General features: G+C 50.0%; 1 protein-coding gene across 1 annotated transcript; it reads left to right on the top strand.

Moving 5' to 3' along the window:
- The first annotated feature begins 7,800 nt into the window (after positions 1–7,800).
- ZIC3 (Zic family member 3) lies at positions 7,801–13,526 on the top strand. The gene is made up of 3 exons (XM_051968486.1): positions 7,801–9,059; positions 10,325–10,488; positions 11,420–13,526. Exons 1-3 carry the CDS (start codon positions 8,003–8,005, stop codon positions 11,600–11,602), a joined length of 1,404 nt encoding a protein of 467 aa, XP_051824446.1. The 5' UTR covers positions 7,801–8,002; the 3' UTR covers positions 11,603–13,526.
- Positions 13,527–14,904: the final 1,378 nt, after the last annotated feature.

Below are 14,904 nucleotides of genomic sequence, written 5' to 3'. Positions count from 1 at the left end.
TTCATGCCCACGCTGGCTTCTGCCTCATCTAGGCGCGGAGAGGCTGCACCTGTTGAAAATCCCCCTGGCATCGGGTGGTCCAGGAAAGGCTGGCCGGTACTGGCTGAGGGTCGGTGCGGATCGGCCCTCCGACCGAGTTGGCAGGGGGTAACTTTCGTGGGGGGCGAGTCGATCGGTGATCCGAATCCGCAAGTCGTTAATTCTCAGTCTGGGGGCGTGTAATGACAATTAAGATCCTCAGAGCAGCTCCGGGTAGGGTAGGAACGGCTTGGTTCTGGTCCTCCGGGGTCCATCTGGAGTCATAGCCTCGGCCAGTCCTAAGGGGTGGGGAGGGAAGGGGGGGAAGGGAAGACCGGAGGAAGTCGAGCTCTATGCAGAGGGACCGAGCCCACATTTTTCAGACGCTCATAGCAGTGTGTGTGTGTGTGTGTGTGTGTGTGTGTGTGTGTGTGTGTGTGTGTGTGTGTTTTGGGGGGGGGAGATGGGAGCGGGAGAAGAAGGATTCATGAAGTCATCGCTCTTGGTACCAGATAAGAACTGTGGGCCAGAGAGGAGAAGCTTGTGAATCTCCCCCCCCCCCCCGAGAAGTTCGGCTGTTACGGGAGGAGAGGCCGCCAGCTGCCTAACAGAGGCAAAAAAAAGAACAGAAGGTTGCATTTCCGCCGGAGGAAAACAGGGCAGCTTTCTGTCTTCTCCACGGTGTCTCTGTCTCTGAAGTCCCCTGGCCACCTCGCCCGGACTGACCCCAGCTCCCCAACTCCCCAACTTCCCATTGATTCAGCCCCACCCCCACCCCAGGCAGGAAGCCGGGGCTGTTTCTGGGCTCGGAACCTCTTGGGTGCCCAAGTCTAAAACGTTGGATTGAGCTGTTTCGAGTGGGGAGCGTGAGGGCGGGGTAGGGAAGGATTCAAGAAGAAGGTTTCCAGGGGAGAAAAAGAGGATATTTTGAAAGGTAGGGGCTCAATCGGAAGTGGGCAGTGGGCCGGGAGGTTGAGAAAGGATGGGGAGAAAAAAACGGAGAATGGAGTGGAGAGAGCATCACTTCAGTCTCTCGTCTCTCGTCGAAATGACCAGATCTAGTTTAGAAAGGGAGCCCCCCAAAAGGCATCTATTTCGAGCCGAGCCCAAAATCAGGCCCGCTCCCTCTCTGCTCCCCAGCTGATGCCGAAGGTGGTAGGGGGCAAACTGGAGCTCACATGCTTTCCAGGAGTTCCGTGGCCGCCGTTGCCCCTCAGGGCGCAGTCACGCAGAAAGGGTCAATAAACTGTGTATCCCTCCGCAAAAGGAGAAAGACAATAAAACCACCCTCTGGGTCAGAGGTCACCTCGTCCTTGATTGAGATATTCCCAATGTTTTTCGCTTTTTTCCCTTTCCCCTCTTTCTCCCTCTTGCTCCTCCTCTCCCTCCCTTCTCATTCTCCGAACTCCCCTTCTCTAAAGCCAGAGTTGGCCCCAAAAACAAAACAACTGAGTTACCGAGACCGAAAAGGGATCTTTGGATTCCCTGGATGTGGTAGATGAAATAGAAAGCTTAAAAAAAATTAAAAGGCAAAGGCCCTTCCTGCTAATGAACAAGATGGTAAACTATATCACTTGGTAGAGAAGGCAATTCCCCCACCCCGTGTTAGGGAACCCCCCCCCAGTAGTAAGAAAGATCAGATTCTGAGTTAATTTCAGTCCTTTGCTCTATTCATCTGTAATGGGCCCAACCAATGCCAGTCAGTTTGCTGCTAAGGGGAGTAAGCTGGGCAATGTGGTTTGGGAGGCCCAGTAGGTAAGAGTGGTAGGATAGACCTTAAGGCCTTTTCTATCTCCCCCCCCCCCAACACCCCTTCCCCTAATGTTGTTTAGCAAGAATTTGAGATTACTAGGGCAAGACCTAGGGGGAGCTGGAGGTAAAGGTTTGGAATCCAAGGCCTGTAATGTTTGTGAAAAACCCTAAAATTCATCCACACACACTTTAAATGTCACCTACTGATGAGACTCAAGTCCCAGAAGCTACACAGTTAAAGCCACTCACACATTTCTGCCTCTGGCTTGGGAGTTGGGCACATTTGTTGTATTGCTGCTGTTGTTTTTCTAAGAAGGCACATTTTGGGACTGTGATGAGTTATGGTTGAGGATCTTCATTTCCAGTAAAAACCAAAGCTCAGAAAGGCAAGGAAAGGGGAGAAGAATTCAGTATCTCCAAATCGATTCTCCACCAAACTTGCTGCTCTCCGGTGTCAGGGAGGGAAACCTTTCCTAATCAACACAGTCACTTCCAATGCCTAGCCATGATTTGGCCTAAGAGCTCCCCCAAAACCTCTCTACACAGAAGGCAAGGAAAGACAGGTGTCCTTCAGAGATCTTTAATCCTGGAGAATGCAGTGTCATTCTGACCTGGTAGACTTTATGTGTGTGTGGGGGGGGGGGGGTTCCAGATACTCCAGGCTAGTGCTGCTGGCAGGCCAACTGAGAGCTGCAAAGTCCTGTAACTGGCCAGCCAGAATTTTTCCCCTTCTATTTAATCCCGACCGAGGTAGAAATGCCGTGGGTTTTGCACCCTTCTTAGCTCGAGGGTGATTTGCTGATCTGCCTTTCCAATTATTTATATAGATATTTTTTGCCTGCAATTAAATGGATCCCAATGTGTTGGGAGTTACTCACTTTCCTATAGAGTGCAGGCTTCCTTTATAACCCGGAGCTTCTTTCTGAACTCTCCCATTTGGACTCAGTACCTTTACTGCTTGGAAAATGGAGACTTGTTTCCCGGAGTTTTTCAGCCTAGAAGTTCAAGGGCGACTCGATATTAGTGGCTGGCCTGCCCTGATTAACAGTTGCAATGAAAAAAACATCTCCCTTCCCTTTGGTTTCCTGTTGAATTCAACTGGATTTGGCAATGCTTTTGTGAGAGCGGAGAAAACCAGTTTTCCGGCCCGTGATATGGCTACCTGATTTCTCAACACTATACTCAATTTTAGGTCGCATGATTCTTGTTTCAGCTTCTGGGGATCGAGAATCTTGAAATAGGCAATAAAAACTTTAGCACATTCAGGCTATTGCCTTTCAAAACTTCTGGAGGAGATGGGAAATCAATGTTTAAGCTTGACCCCTTCCCTGCCCCCCATCTAAGCCAATTAAGAGGAATATCTAAGCAGAAGAACCAGGGGTTTTTAAGCATTCAAGCATTCCCCCTTTCCCTTTGGTGTTGGGGCTGGCAACTTCCCTTTTGGAACTCTGTGAAGGTCAGAAATATGGGGATAGGGAAACATGGGAACATCCAGTAGGACCTAGGAAAGGGAGAGGCTGGAGCCCAAAGGGTACCGGGGCAGTTCCGTGAGAATCATACCTTTCCAGCTTTCCCCCATTTCATTTACTGCACAAGAAATTAGGAAGCCCCGGGGAAGGACGGAAATCCGCTCGCTGGGTTTTTAAAGGGTCTTTTAAAAAAATGTTTGTGAGTGTGGGCTGGCCAACCGGCTCTGAAAGGAACACAGACCAGAAGTACCCTGTCTTGTGCCTGCTTCGGGGCTGGGCACTACACTGCCTTCTTCTCCCTCACTGCAAGCCGTGGGGGTTAGTAAGTGAGAAGAGTTCTCCTCCCCCTCCCCAAAATGACCTGCTAGTCTTTAGGGGAGGCAAAAATAAGATCTTTGTGGCCAGTTTTCCCAACTGCCCCATCTTGCCTGAAGACACACTGCAAATGAATTCCCTAAATTTTCTCCCTGCTCTCCCCTTGCTGCTTTTTGGAAGATGAACTGGGGGCTCGTAGGAATGGCTTTCCAGCCCGGCCAGTCTGACAGCCCCGGATTTCTGGCTGTCCGCCCAAATGGCCAGATCCGGAGATAAAATAAATCTGTTTTCCACTTGAGGTCTGAACTTGGGATGAGGGCAAAAATGCCAGTCTATTTCCTATACACACAAGCACATCCACAGCATCTCTTTCTTCTGAGCACAGATGCGGGGTATTGCTTAAGCTTCCAAATTCACACAGATACATGTATACGTGTGGAGGCCAGTCCACGGAGGAATGGGGGGTGAATAAGAGTGATTTATGTCTTAATTTATGCCACCCAGCACACATGTAAAGCCCATACACTCGGGCTGCCGGGGAGCCCCCACTGGACCGGGAAAAGGAGGATGCCTCCTTCAAAGTGCCTGTTCAGTCTTTCCAAGATGAGAGACTCCCAACACTGGAGACAGGCCCTGGCTTTCTTCAGGGTTTCCAAGCTCGGCTTGGCTCTGTCCCTTCTAGTCCCTTGCTTGAAGGGTGTGCTCCACCCCCCCTTCCTCAAACTGCTGGAGCTGAGCATAGAAGTGGGGGTGGAGAGAGGGCACTGCCATTAGGAAATTAAGATCTTAGAGAAGGAAGGGACTTTGGAGTTCATCCCATCAAAGTTCAATTTCTCTGCAAAAACATGGCTAGCTTGTGAGAATTTAATTTTTTTTTTCTTAAAAAACAGGCTATAGCTTCTATATATCTGGCTAACTTTGAAGCTGGTGTCTCAGAGCAGCTGGGCCAAAAGAAGCAACCAGGTACCCGATCTTGCTGCTCTTCGATCCCTACTCTGATCCCCTCCTTCAATTTTCAACAGCTCCTCTCCCTCTAACTTCAGACCAGGATCTGAGCTGCTTATGAGAACTTGAAGGAATCAAAGGTCTTTTACCCAAACAACTTCACAGTCATTTCCCCTGTCCCCCCATCTCCAGTTCTCAGTTGAGGATCTAACTGAATTATGCCTTTTTGTCTCAGAGACAAGAGCACGCGTGCAAGAGGTAATTAATTCTGTGATTGTTGTCATCCAGAGTCGGACATCCCAAACCAGGTAAGTCAAAGGCCTGACAGTTTAACTAGTTCCCTCCCCCAAAAAACTACAGCAGAAGAGGAGTTGGGCCAATTTGGCGACCCCAGTTAGTTTCTCTCTCTCTCTCTCTCTCTCTCTCTCTCTCTCTCTCTCTCTCTCTCTCACAGCCTTCCCCCTTTACTGCCCCTCCCTTTCAAGATCCCCCAGGGTAGATGATTCCTGGATCCCAGGGGAGATTGGAAATGGATCATCAGAAACACATCGGAGGAGGTTATTGCATTGGTTGCCCCCACCTCCACCCAGCTGGGATGGGCCCCCAGAGAAGCTTAAACCCTCCCTCCTACCACCCAGGTTAACCCCTAGGAACTGTACTTTCCCCAACAAAAACATCGATGGAAGAGTAGGGACTGGGGAGAGAGTGGGGAAGAAAAGGGAAGAAAGAAGAGAAAGAGAGGGAAGGTAAGAAAAGAAATGAGAGAAAAAGGAAAGAAATCTGCCCTTTTTTTTTTTTTTTTTTTTTTTTTTTTTTTTTTTTTTTTTTTTTGGTAACTCAGAGTCTGGGGAATTCATTTGCATGATTTAGCCATATTAGGTTTGTTTTTTTTTTAACTGCAAAACCCCTCAGAAATGAAGTTGGTCTCTCCTTTCCATCCCTAACCACCCCCAAGTCTACTTGTATCAGCGACACTTTTTAGAGGCAATATATTTAAGGAAGCGGAGACTCACCTTCCAACTTTGTGAGTGTTCTGTAGAGATGCGGAGGGTGAATTGTGATTGGTTTGATGGAAGATGGGGTTACTGGTGGGGAAGACTTTATACGGTGGGGGTTTTTCCTCTCCTCCCCCCTTGCAAACTCTTAAATAAAGAATGTGCAGTCTTTCTCGGGGCTGATTGGGAGGCAGGGTGTGAAAGAGCCGCGGTTATAAAGCGCTGCTTGAAGCGTCTCTCAATGCGCCTCTGAACTTGATCAGATTTGCTGGTTCCTGCGGAGAGACGGCGGCAATCCTGTGAGCCTGGCTCAATGCACAGACTTGGGGGCTCTGCAAATGGCAGGATATTACAATTACAGCCATCTTTCTTTCGGCCTTTTCTTCCCACCCTTGCTCCCCATCGCTCTTTGCAAAGGCTTTCCAGGACAGAAAATGAGGGGATTTATAGTGCTGTCTGAGTCTCATCATTATTCCCAGAGACACATTGGGATAGTGGGGGAAAAGGGGGAGAAACAAAAACACAACACTCTTGCTTCCCCCCTTCCCCCTCCCCAGCTCTCAAACTCAATTCTCCAAATTAAATATAGTCTGAGGGACACCCAGTATGTATGCACTCTGCCCTGGGTTTATGAAACGGACTGGGGGGGGGGCAGCGAACACTGATTTCTGTTTAGAAATGGTTGGAGGGTTAACATATGAGGGGGGGTCTTGGGAGGAAAAAATCCACCTCTCAGAAGCCCCCTTTGGATAGAGGGTTGGATTTAGAACTCTTTAGAAATCGGCCTGGTTCAACCCGCTAGTTTTAAAGGCCGCCTGAGCCAGTCTTTGGTGGTTGTGAGAGAGGGGGGAGGGGTGGGGGAGAAGGAGGAGGAGGGGGCTGCTGGGGAGAGGAGGGGAGAGGAGAAGGGAGGGAGGGAGGGAGAGAGCGGAGAGAGGGGGAGAAGAGAGAGAGAGGAAGAGAGAGGAGGAGAAGAGAGAGAGAGAGAGAGAGAGAGAGAGAGAGAGAGAGAGAGAGAGAGAGAGAGAGAGAGAGAGAGAGAGAGACAACGAGCGCTGGCTGAGGCTTTGAAAGAAAAACCTTCTTGAAAGCTCACCCGAGTTTCAACTGGTTTTTTCCCTCAGAAAATGGGGAGCAGTCGGCTACTGGGGATGAGGAGATGGAGGCACCCACTTCCTGAGGAAGGGGCAGTTGAGGAAACTCGACTGATTTTGTGTCGATTCTATATTTTTCCCCATAGGTATTTTTTAAAAAGACACCCTATGGTGTCAACGGAGAGACAAGTGAGATGGATGGAACCTAGCCCAGTCGTTGAGTTAGGACATAGGGGGCAAATGCCCATCGATCCTGTCGTCGACTGTGGGGCCTCTAAAAGTAACTGTTACCCTGCTTCTGGGTGTTACTGCTCTGGTTCAGATTCAGGTGACTGGAGAGGTGGGAGCAAAAAAAAAAAAAAAAAAAAAAAAAAAAAAGGACAGTTCATCCCCCCACCCCCATCCCCAACCCCCCAGTGGGAGATGTCAGGAGAGAGATAACATCGAAAGAAAGAAGAGTTTCTTCTTTCGAACCAGGTGCATAACGTGCAAGAAGGCCGGGAAGGAGGGCCGTGGGGCCTCCACTGGACTGTGGGTTTGCTTGGATCCCAGGTGCTCCGGCGACTCTCGAACTGGACCCGAGTAAACAAAATATTTGGGCGCCGAGACCCCCATTAACCTTACCTGGGAGTCGCTAAAGGCGCACGGCCCAATCAGCAGCCTCCTTTTCAATGAGGCTGCCATATTCCCTGCTCTAGCCTGCCAATCAGCAGCCAAACGGCCAATGGCCGGGCCAGCCGGGGGTCAGGTGACGGCGTGCCAGAGGGCTCCCCATTGGCTCGGAGCGAGCTGCCTCCTGAGTTGGTTTATGTGCAAGGAGTGAGTGATTGACTTTATCAGTCCAAGGACGTTACTCTGTTGGCGAAGAGGGTGGTGAACTCCTTCCTCTCCTCCTTGCTTCCCTGGGAGCCCAGCTTGCTGGGGCCGGCGGGGAGGGGGCTCTCTTACCCCGAGCAGGCTACCTCAGCACCTCAGTATCATCATCTCGATTTCGGTGTCGGGGTGGTGGGCGGGAAAGGTTTGTGCATGGTGCGAGATTGGCCAACTCCACTGCCCAGTTATTATTTTGGTTATTTTTTCTTTGTGCTTTTAGCAGTTTCCTAAAGCAGATCTGGTACCAGAGCTTCTCCTCCCTCCCTCCCTCCTCCTTCTTCTTTTCCTCCTCCTTCTTCTCCTCCCTCCTCCTCCTTATCCCTCCTCCTTCTTCTTTTCCCCTCCTCCCTCATCTCCCTCTGCAGGAGCCACTCAGACCCTGAAAGTTGCTGCCCCCGGCTGCTCCTTCGGGGTGTCTGCGCTGTCCCTAGTCCTCGGGCTTCCTCGCAGCCGGCCGCGTCAGCGCCTCCCGCCTCCAGCGCCTCGGCCGTCGCCTCCTTCGCCACCCTCGTCGGTGCCTCTGCCGGGGCGCCCTCCATCCATGACGATGCTACTGGACGGAGGACCGCAGTTCCCCTCGCTGGGAGTCGGGGGCTTCGGAGCCCCGCGCCACCACGAGATGCCCAACCGGGAGGCGGCGGGGATGGGGCTCAGTCCGTTCGGGGACGCCTCGCACGCCGCGGCCGCCGCCTTCAAGCTGAGCCCGGCAGCGGCGCACGACCTCTCCTCCGGCCAGAGTTCGGCGTTCACTCCGCAGGGCTCGGGCTACGCCAACGCCCTGGGTCCCCACCACCATCACCACCACCACCACCACCACCACGCCGGCCAGGTGCCCTCGTACGGGGGAGCCGCGGCCGCCTTCAACTCCACGCGCGACTTTCTGTTCCGCCAGCGGGGCTCGGGCCTCGGGGAGGCGAGTTCCGGGGGCGGCCAGCACGGGCTGTTCGCCGGCTCGCCCGGGAGCCTGCACGGGCCCCCGGGCATCGCCGAACCCCCGGGCTATTTGCTCTTCCCCGGGCTGCCGGAGCAGAGCCCGAGTCACCCGTCGCCCACGGCCCACGTGGACAACAACCAGGTGCACTTGGGGCTTCGAGGAGAGCTGTTCGGCCGGCCCGACCCTTACCGCGCGGTGGGCAGTCCCCGGACCGACCCGTACGCCGCGGGCGCCCAGTTCCACAACTACCCCCCGATGAACGTGAACATGGGCATGAACGTGGCGGCCGCGGCGGCGGCGCACCACGGACCGGGCGCCTTCTTCCGCTACATGCGCCAGCCCATCAAGCAGGAGCTGGCGTGCAAATGGCTCGAGGAGGCACAGTTGGGCCGGCCCAAGAAGAGCTGCGACCGGACCTTCAGCACCATGCACGAGCTGGTGACGCACGTCACCATGGAGCATGTGGGGGGGCCGGAGCAGAACAACCACATCTGCTACTGGGAGGAGTGCCCCCGGGAGGGCAAGTCCTTCAAAGCGAAATACAAACTAGTCAACCACATCCGCGTGCACACGGGCGAGAAGCCCTTTCCCTGCCCCTTCCCGGGCTGCGGCAAGATCTTCGCCCGCTCCGAGAATCTCAAGATTCACAAAAGGACGCACACAGGTAAGTGCGGGCGCCGGGCGGGAGAGTGCGGGGGCGGAGGGACAGGGCTCGGGGCACAGCGGGGAGGGAGCCGGGGCCGACGCGATGAGCTGCCCTCTCCTCCCCCTTGCCCTGACCCCTGTGCAATACTCCGGCTTCCCCAGGTGTCCGGCCGGGCCAACAAAAGCCCAGGCGACAGCCCGGGTGGATGGGGCTCGATTGAGAAGGGGTGGAGGAGGGGGGGGGGAACGCGCACGGAGTAAACCAGGGATAGAGACAGAATGACAGACACCCTCCCGCCCCGCTCCTCGGAACGTGCTCGTTTCTACTTCTCCAGAGCTCGCCTTCCCGGCGACTTCGGTCCGGGTTTAACTTCCCGGGCTGGACGCCGTCTCGGCCCTCCTCCCCATCCTCTTCCCAGAGCTAATTGGGACCCGCGAGCTCCCGACCCCCAGCGGCGGCGGCGGCGGTGGCGAGAGCGGGGCTCCTCCACCCTCCGCGCGTCCTCTTTTTGTCTCTCTTTCGGGAGCTGGGGATGTGAAGGAAAGCAGGCAGGGGCTGCGTGGGGATGACTCTCGAGCGCCGGAGCTCCCGGCTTCCATTCGGAGGAAGGCAAACCATAGAAATGCTAATGTCACTTAATTTTCGGTTACTTCCGCTCTTTTTTAGGCTTGATTGGCACATCTCCTAATTAAATCACTGATACTTTTGTCAAACTATTTTTATTTGGAGTTCTAGGTTCCATTCAGGGCTCCGCGGGCAAAGTTAAACTCGAAAAGGCGAGAGCGACACATTTTCGTGTCTCGTTCAGCACGTCTTGTAAAACTGTCTGGAGCTGCTGAATTTATATAGTTTTCGCCATTGGAACCTGAAGTGCTCGGGCTCTGCCTTTAACACTTCACTGGGCACCACCGCTGCATTTGAAAGGGGGCAAATTAAAAGCCACAAAGAACGGATTGAATTGAACTGTAACGTAACAAATCCTATTGTCCCCCACTTTGGGGCTAATACCTCAGCGAGGTGTTCTCTGGGGATTCGGAGAGGCTGCCGAGGAGTGCTGAGCCCGCAGTTAGGGAGAGAAAGTTGGGTTTTCGGAAAGGTCGATATCCCCCCCTCCTCCCCCGCTCCTCCTCCTCCTCCGGGCTCAAATTGGTCAGTTTCTGGCTGAACTTAGTCCCCTCCTCCCCACCCCCCCCCTCCGACCTCGTTCCCGAAGCGCTGCTCGCTTTCTCCCCCCCCCCCCCAACCCCCCTGGAAGGCTACTTAACTGTTTCTGATTTTTGCAGGTGAGAAACCCTTTAAATGTGAATTTGAAGGCTGTGATAGACGCTTTGCTAACAGTAGTGACAGGAAGAAGCACATGCATGTGCACACATCCGACAAGCCCTATATCTGTAAAGTGTGTGACAAGTCTTATACACACCCCAGCTCTCTTAGGAAACACATGAAGGTAATTATCTCTTGATTAGCGGTTCGTTGTTGATAAACAGTCATCTTCTAGGCTCTTTCCAAAAAGGAAAGTACAAGCGAGGCAAACCTTGCTCCTGCGCCTAAATGCGATTTCTCCCCCCCCCCACCTTTGACACCTTTAGCCCGTGGAAGGGGGAGGGGGGAGGAAGGGAGGGGAGGGAACATTGGTGGAGGGGGGCAAGGGAAGGGGTGGGGGAGCGGGGAGAGAGGTTGGGGGTTGGTTGGGAGGGTGGAACGAAGAGGGAACAATTGGCTGTTTACGTGCAGAGCTCGGAACTGGTTGCAACTGATGAAGCCAGTGTATTTTAGTTAGCTGAGTTTGTTTATTTCTCTTCCCCCTCCCCTCCTCCCCGTTTACCCCCTCCCCCCCCCGTCCCCACCCTCGCGGTTCCATCCGAAATATGGATGCCGTGACTCTGGAGGCTAATGGCAGCGGGGTTGATTTCCTTCTTTCTCTGTCTCTGATCAAAACAAGAAAGAAAAAGGTTCAGTCACTGTTGCATATCTGACCACTGCCTACTCAGTTGGGGCTAGACTCGTCTCGCTTCTGTATAGCCCGAGAGGAATCAGTGCTCTCGAGAAATTAAGATTTAGCAGCCCTGAAAAGAATAACTGGATGTTCTTAGGTGGAGGGGGCAGAAGTTGAAAGGGTCATTATGAGAAAAAAAAAAGGAAAAAAAAAAAGCAATTCTGGTTTCCGTTAGGTAGTGCCTCGTTCCGGCTAAGAAAGGTTTTCTCTCCGGTTTCTGTCTGTTTACAAAATTGGTGGTAAGCAGGAACCACGGAATGACCTTTATTTACCTTTTATCGGGTAGATGAAGGATCCTGCTCTTAACGTGCGAGAATTCTGCTATCTTTGCTTAACCGTTGCCAATTGGAACTATATTATAATATATACATGTTAATTTTAGGTTCATGAATCTCAAGGGTCAGATTCCTCCCCTGCTGCCAGTTCAGGCTATGAATCTGCCACACCACCCGCTATAGCCTCTGCAAACAGTAAAGAGTCCGCTAAAACCCCTCCTTCCGCAGTTCAGACTAGCACCAGCCACAACCCGGGACTTCCTCCCAATTTTAACGAATGGTACGTCTGAGGACAAAAGCAAACACCAAAAAACCCCATTAACTATAGAACGGACCAAATGCATTTTTAAAAAAAAGAAAGAAAGAAAAAAAGAAAACTGAGACCAATGCAGACGGAAATGGAGTTTTTTTTTTTTTGTTTTGTTTTGTTGTGTTTTGTTTTGTTTTACTCAAGCAACCGTCTAGGGCTACAATCTTGTTCATTGCAATTATCCAGGAAGGTCTTTGGCAAGGTCTGGCAAGATCTCTGAAGTAACCCTGTCCTTTTCTCAGGATCAGAAAACCTGTTTTGGCGTTCGAATGAATTTCGTTTTGATTTTCTAAAATTGCCCCTCCCCCCAGCTCGACCCCCCTTTTCCCCCCCAATCCTGCCGAAATGGATCCCTTCATTTTAACACTCTGGCCCTGGGTTTTCTTGAGAGGAAGTTAAAAAAAACAACAACAAAAAAAGGCCTTGCGATGGTGTGATGTTAAAGTGATGGGAATCTTTCTCTGGCTGGGGGTGATTGTTTAAAACTCTTGCAGTCTTAAACCGTGCCAAAGTCCTGCTATGTCTTGAACTTTATTTCTCAAAGCATTACACTTGTGAATGTATTCTTGTCTAATGGGGTCGACACTGTTGAGTGTTTTTTTTTCAGGATGAGGCTGTGGTGTTGCTCTACACAGATGGTGACCGTCTAGTATGCAGTAGCATTTTGTAATCACTTTTTCTTTCTTGTAAATACGTACCCACGATGCCAATATTTATCGTTTGTAATTTAATTATTGATACAAGTGCCGGGAACTGAACAATATTTATGGGGGAAAATGTTTTCTAACAAACTCTGTACAGCTTTGCATTATAACTACTTTAGCATTAAAAGTCTGATTGTTTGGAAAGAAGAGCACAATTGACAGTTTTGGAACCACTGATTCCTTTTTTTTTTTCTTATTGTTTTTATTATCATTATTTTTTTTTGTTGTTGTTGTTAACAGCATTCCCCTGTTCCCTACTATGGGGACGAGTGAACTATTATAAATCCGGTTTGGTGGGATGGGGGGGGGGGACTAATGCAGATTCCTTTTTAAAGAAAAAATTTTTTTTTAAATTGTGGAATTATTTTTTTTTCTATTGCAATGTAGGTTACTTACAGTGTCAGTTTCGGTCTGGGAAGACCCTTCTTTTTCTTCTTTAGCTCATATGAGTGTTTTACTGCAAGTTTAATATGTTTGCCCTGGATTTTCGGCATGCAAATCAAATATTACTAATCAATTCAGTTAGTGACCATGACATCTCAATCTTGCACTTCAAAGACTGAGAAGCTGGATTTAAATGTCCCTGCACTGCCTATGTAAACAGAAGGTAACAATGAGTTTTATGTCCCTTAGTTTCTCTTTCCCTTGCATTAAAGATGGAACATTGCAGCGTTATGCATGTATATATGTCTATTCTATATAAAGATACAGCCATATGCCTATATATGTCTGTATCTATATATACATATATCTGTATTTTCAAGAAGCTAGCATAAGTTTGAAACAGTTTGGTGGTGAGTAAAAAGGCCAGTTCGATGTGTTTACTTTTGCTTAAAGTGCTTCTTAAGAGAACTCTAGTTTATTGGAATTCTCCATGGCTAAGGTGGATTTGTTTTGCTGTATATATAGTTCAATACTCAGCTATCACTCATAACTGTGTTGCTAATAGCCAATATTATGATGATTGCAGCAGCTCTGTAGAAACATTATGGAAAGAAAAAAAAAACATTTGCAAAAAAAATTATGTATTTTTAAATCTCATGATTTGTAGGCAAAGATGTGAAGAGCATTATTTCCATTAAAATCAGTAACATGAAACGCGGCTGTTTGGTTTGTGAAAAAAAAAAAAAAACATTAACGTCCTTCTCCATTCTATCTCCATTTGGACAAAAACACATAATTTTCTTAAAAGGGGGCATTTTAAAAAGTCACTGCTGATCAATGAATTGCTTGATTGTTATTAATTTTTCGATGAGGACTGGGCAAGGCTAAAGTGACCTTTATTCATGAATTTAGAGAACTTTAAATAAGAGATTCGAAACACTTCAAAGACCATTCTGCATACATGCCACATTTGCAAGTCTGGGGATGGGAAGCTGATAATAGGGAACTGTAAAATATTCAGGAATTTAATGAATAGGTTTATAATTAATACTTCTTTCTCTCTTGGGCCAATGCTTGGATTTAAAAAGTAGCATGAAGTGATTTTTGATCTTTTGCACCATCATTTTCAAACCTGCAAAAAAAAAAGATTTGTGGGGGGAGAGGGAGGGTGGGAGGAAGGATTTTTTTTTTTTGCACTCCCTAATGTAGCCAGCTACATTACACCGTTTTTTGCATCTGGGGCTTTTCCATGTGCTAGTGGCCTCTTTGTCTAACTTGCAAAACAAAACCGAACCAGATACTCCCGTACTATCCACCAATCTCAAATCAGCTACTCTGGAGATCTGGCGCTGATTAACGGCAATTTTATTGGAGGCCCGGACTCCTGTTTAAAAATTAACCAATAATTTAAAAGAAAGGCTACCTGCGGGAGTTTGTCAATAGAGTATGAATTATTGATGAGGTCCTTAATTCACACTGGCTTGCCTGGGAGGCAACTTTGTGCCTGGGCCTGAGGGCCGGGAGAATTGCAGCTGGCCCCCCTGCAAACTGCTCTGTTAGGGGAAAGGGGAAGGAGAGATTAGCTTTTTGTAAGAGGGGGGCTTCTGCACTTTGCACAAATAGTTTAGGCCAGGGGCTTGAGGAGGCTGGGTACTCAGTTATCACACGTTGGACCTGCTACACGGACGGGTGAGGGAGGACTCCTTCCTGCACCCCCATCCTCAGCTTGACCTTGACATTGGGGAGGGGGGTTGGACCCAGGTGTCCACGGACTAGGTAGCAGCCCCCTATTTCGGTCTTCTTCCTTCTGTCCAAACTCCAGATGATTTTGAAATCTCAGCAGAAGTCTCCCTGAAAAATGAAAAGGGGTTCCAACGGGGAGGAGTTGTAAAACGTTAGGATTGGGGGATGGGGGATTCTTTTGAAACCTGTCTTGAATCATTTCCCTTTTCATTTTTCCCTCAGCCCAACTTTAGGAGAGAGGGACAGAGGCTGAGAGTGGAGGCAAGACCCAGGCTTCTGTTGTAAAAACTTTGGAATTGCACGTAGTGGCTTTGAAATCACCCCAGCTTTGCAGCGGGAGAGGCCACAAAAGCCCATGATCGCAATTAGCATAATCATAATTAATAACAGGGAGGAAGCCCGGCAAAATTCCGAAGTGCCCAGGTCCACCGTTACTTGGGGGTCGAGGGGG

This window comes from Antechinus flavipes, chromosome X (genome assembly GCF_016432865.1).
Source record: "Antechinus flavipes isolate AdamAnt ecotype Samford, QLD, Australia chromosome X, AdamAnt_v2, whole genome shotgun sequence".
In the NCBI taxonomy this organism is placed as follows: domain Eukaryota; kingdom Metazoa; phylum Chordata; class Mammalia; order Dasyuromorphia; family Dasyuridae; genus Antechinus; species Antechinus flavipes.
The sequence above is the reverse complement of the archived record's forward strand: the minus strand, read 5'-3'. Positions and strand labels throughout refer to the sequence as shown.

What these genes read in the sequence shown, in the direction of transcription:
- ZIC3 (XM_051968486.1), top strand. Translation starts at nt 8,003, where the DNA reads ATGACGATGCTACTGGACGGAGGACCGCAGTTCCCCTCGCTGGGAGTC. An exon ending in TCACAAAAGGACGCACACAG is followed by an intron (nt 9,060 to 10,324) that starts GTAAGTGCGGGC and finishes TGATTTTTGCAG; the next exon opens with GTGAGAAACCCTTTAAATGT. An exon ending in CTCTTAGGAAACACATGAAG is followed by an intron (nt 10,489 to 11,419) that starts GTAATTATCTCT and finishes TGTTAATTTTAG; the next exon opens with GTTCATGAATCTCAAGGGTC.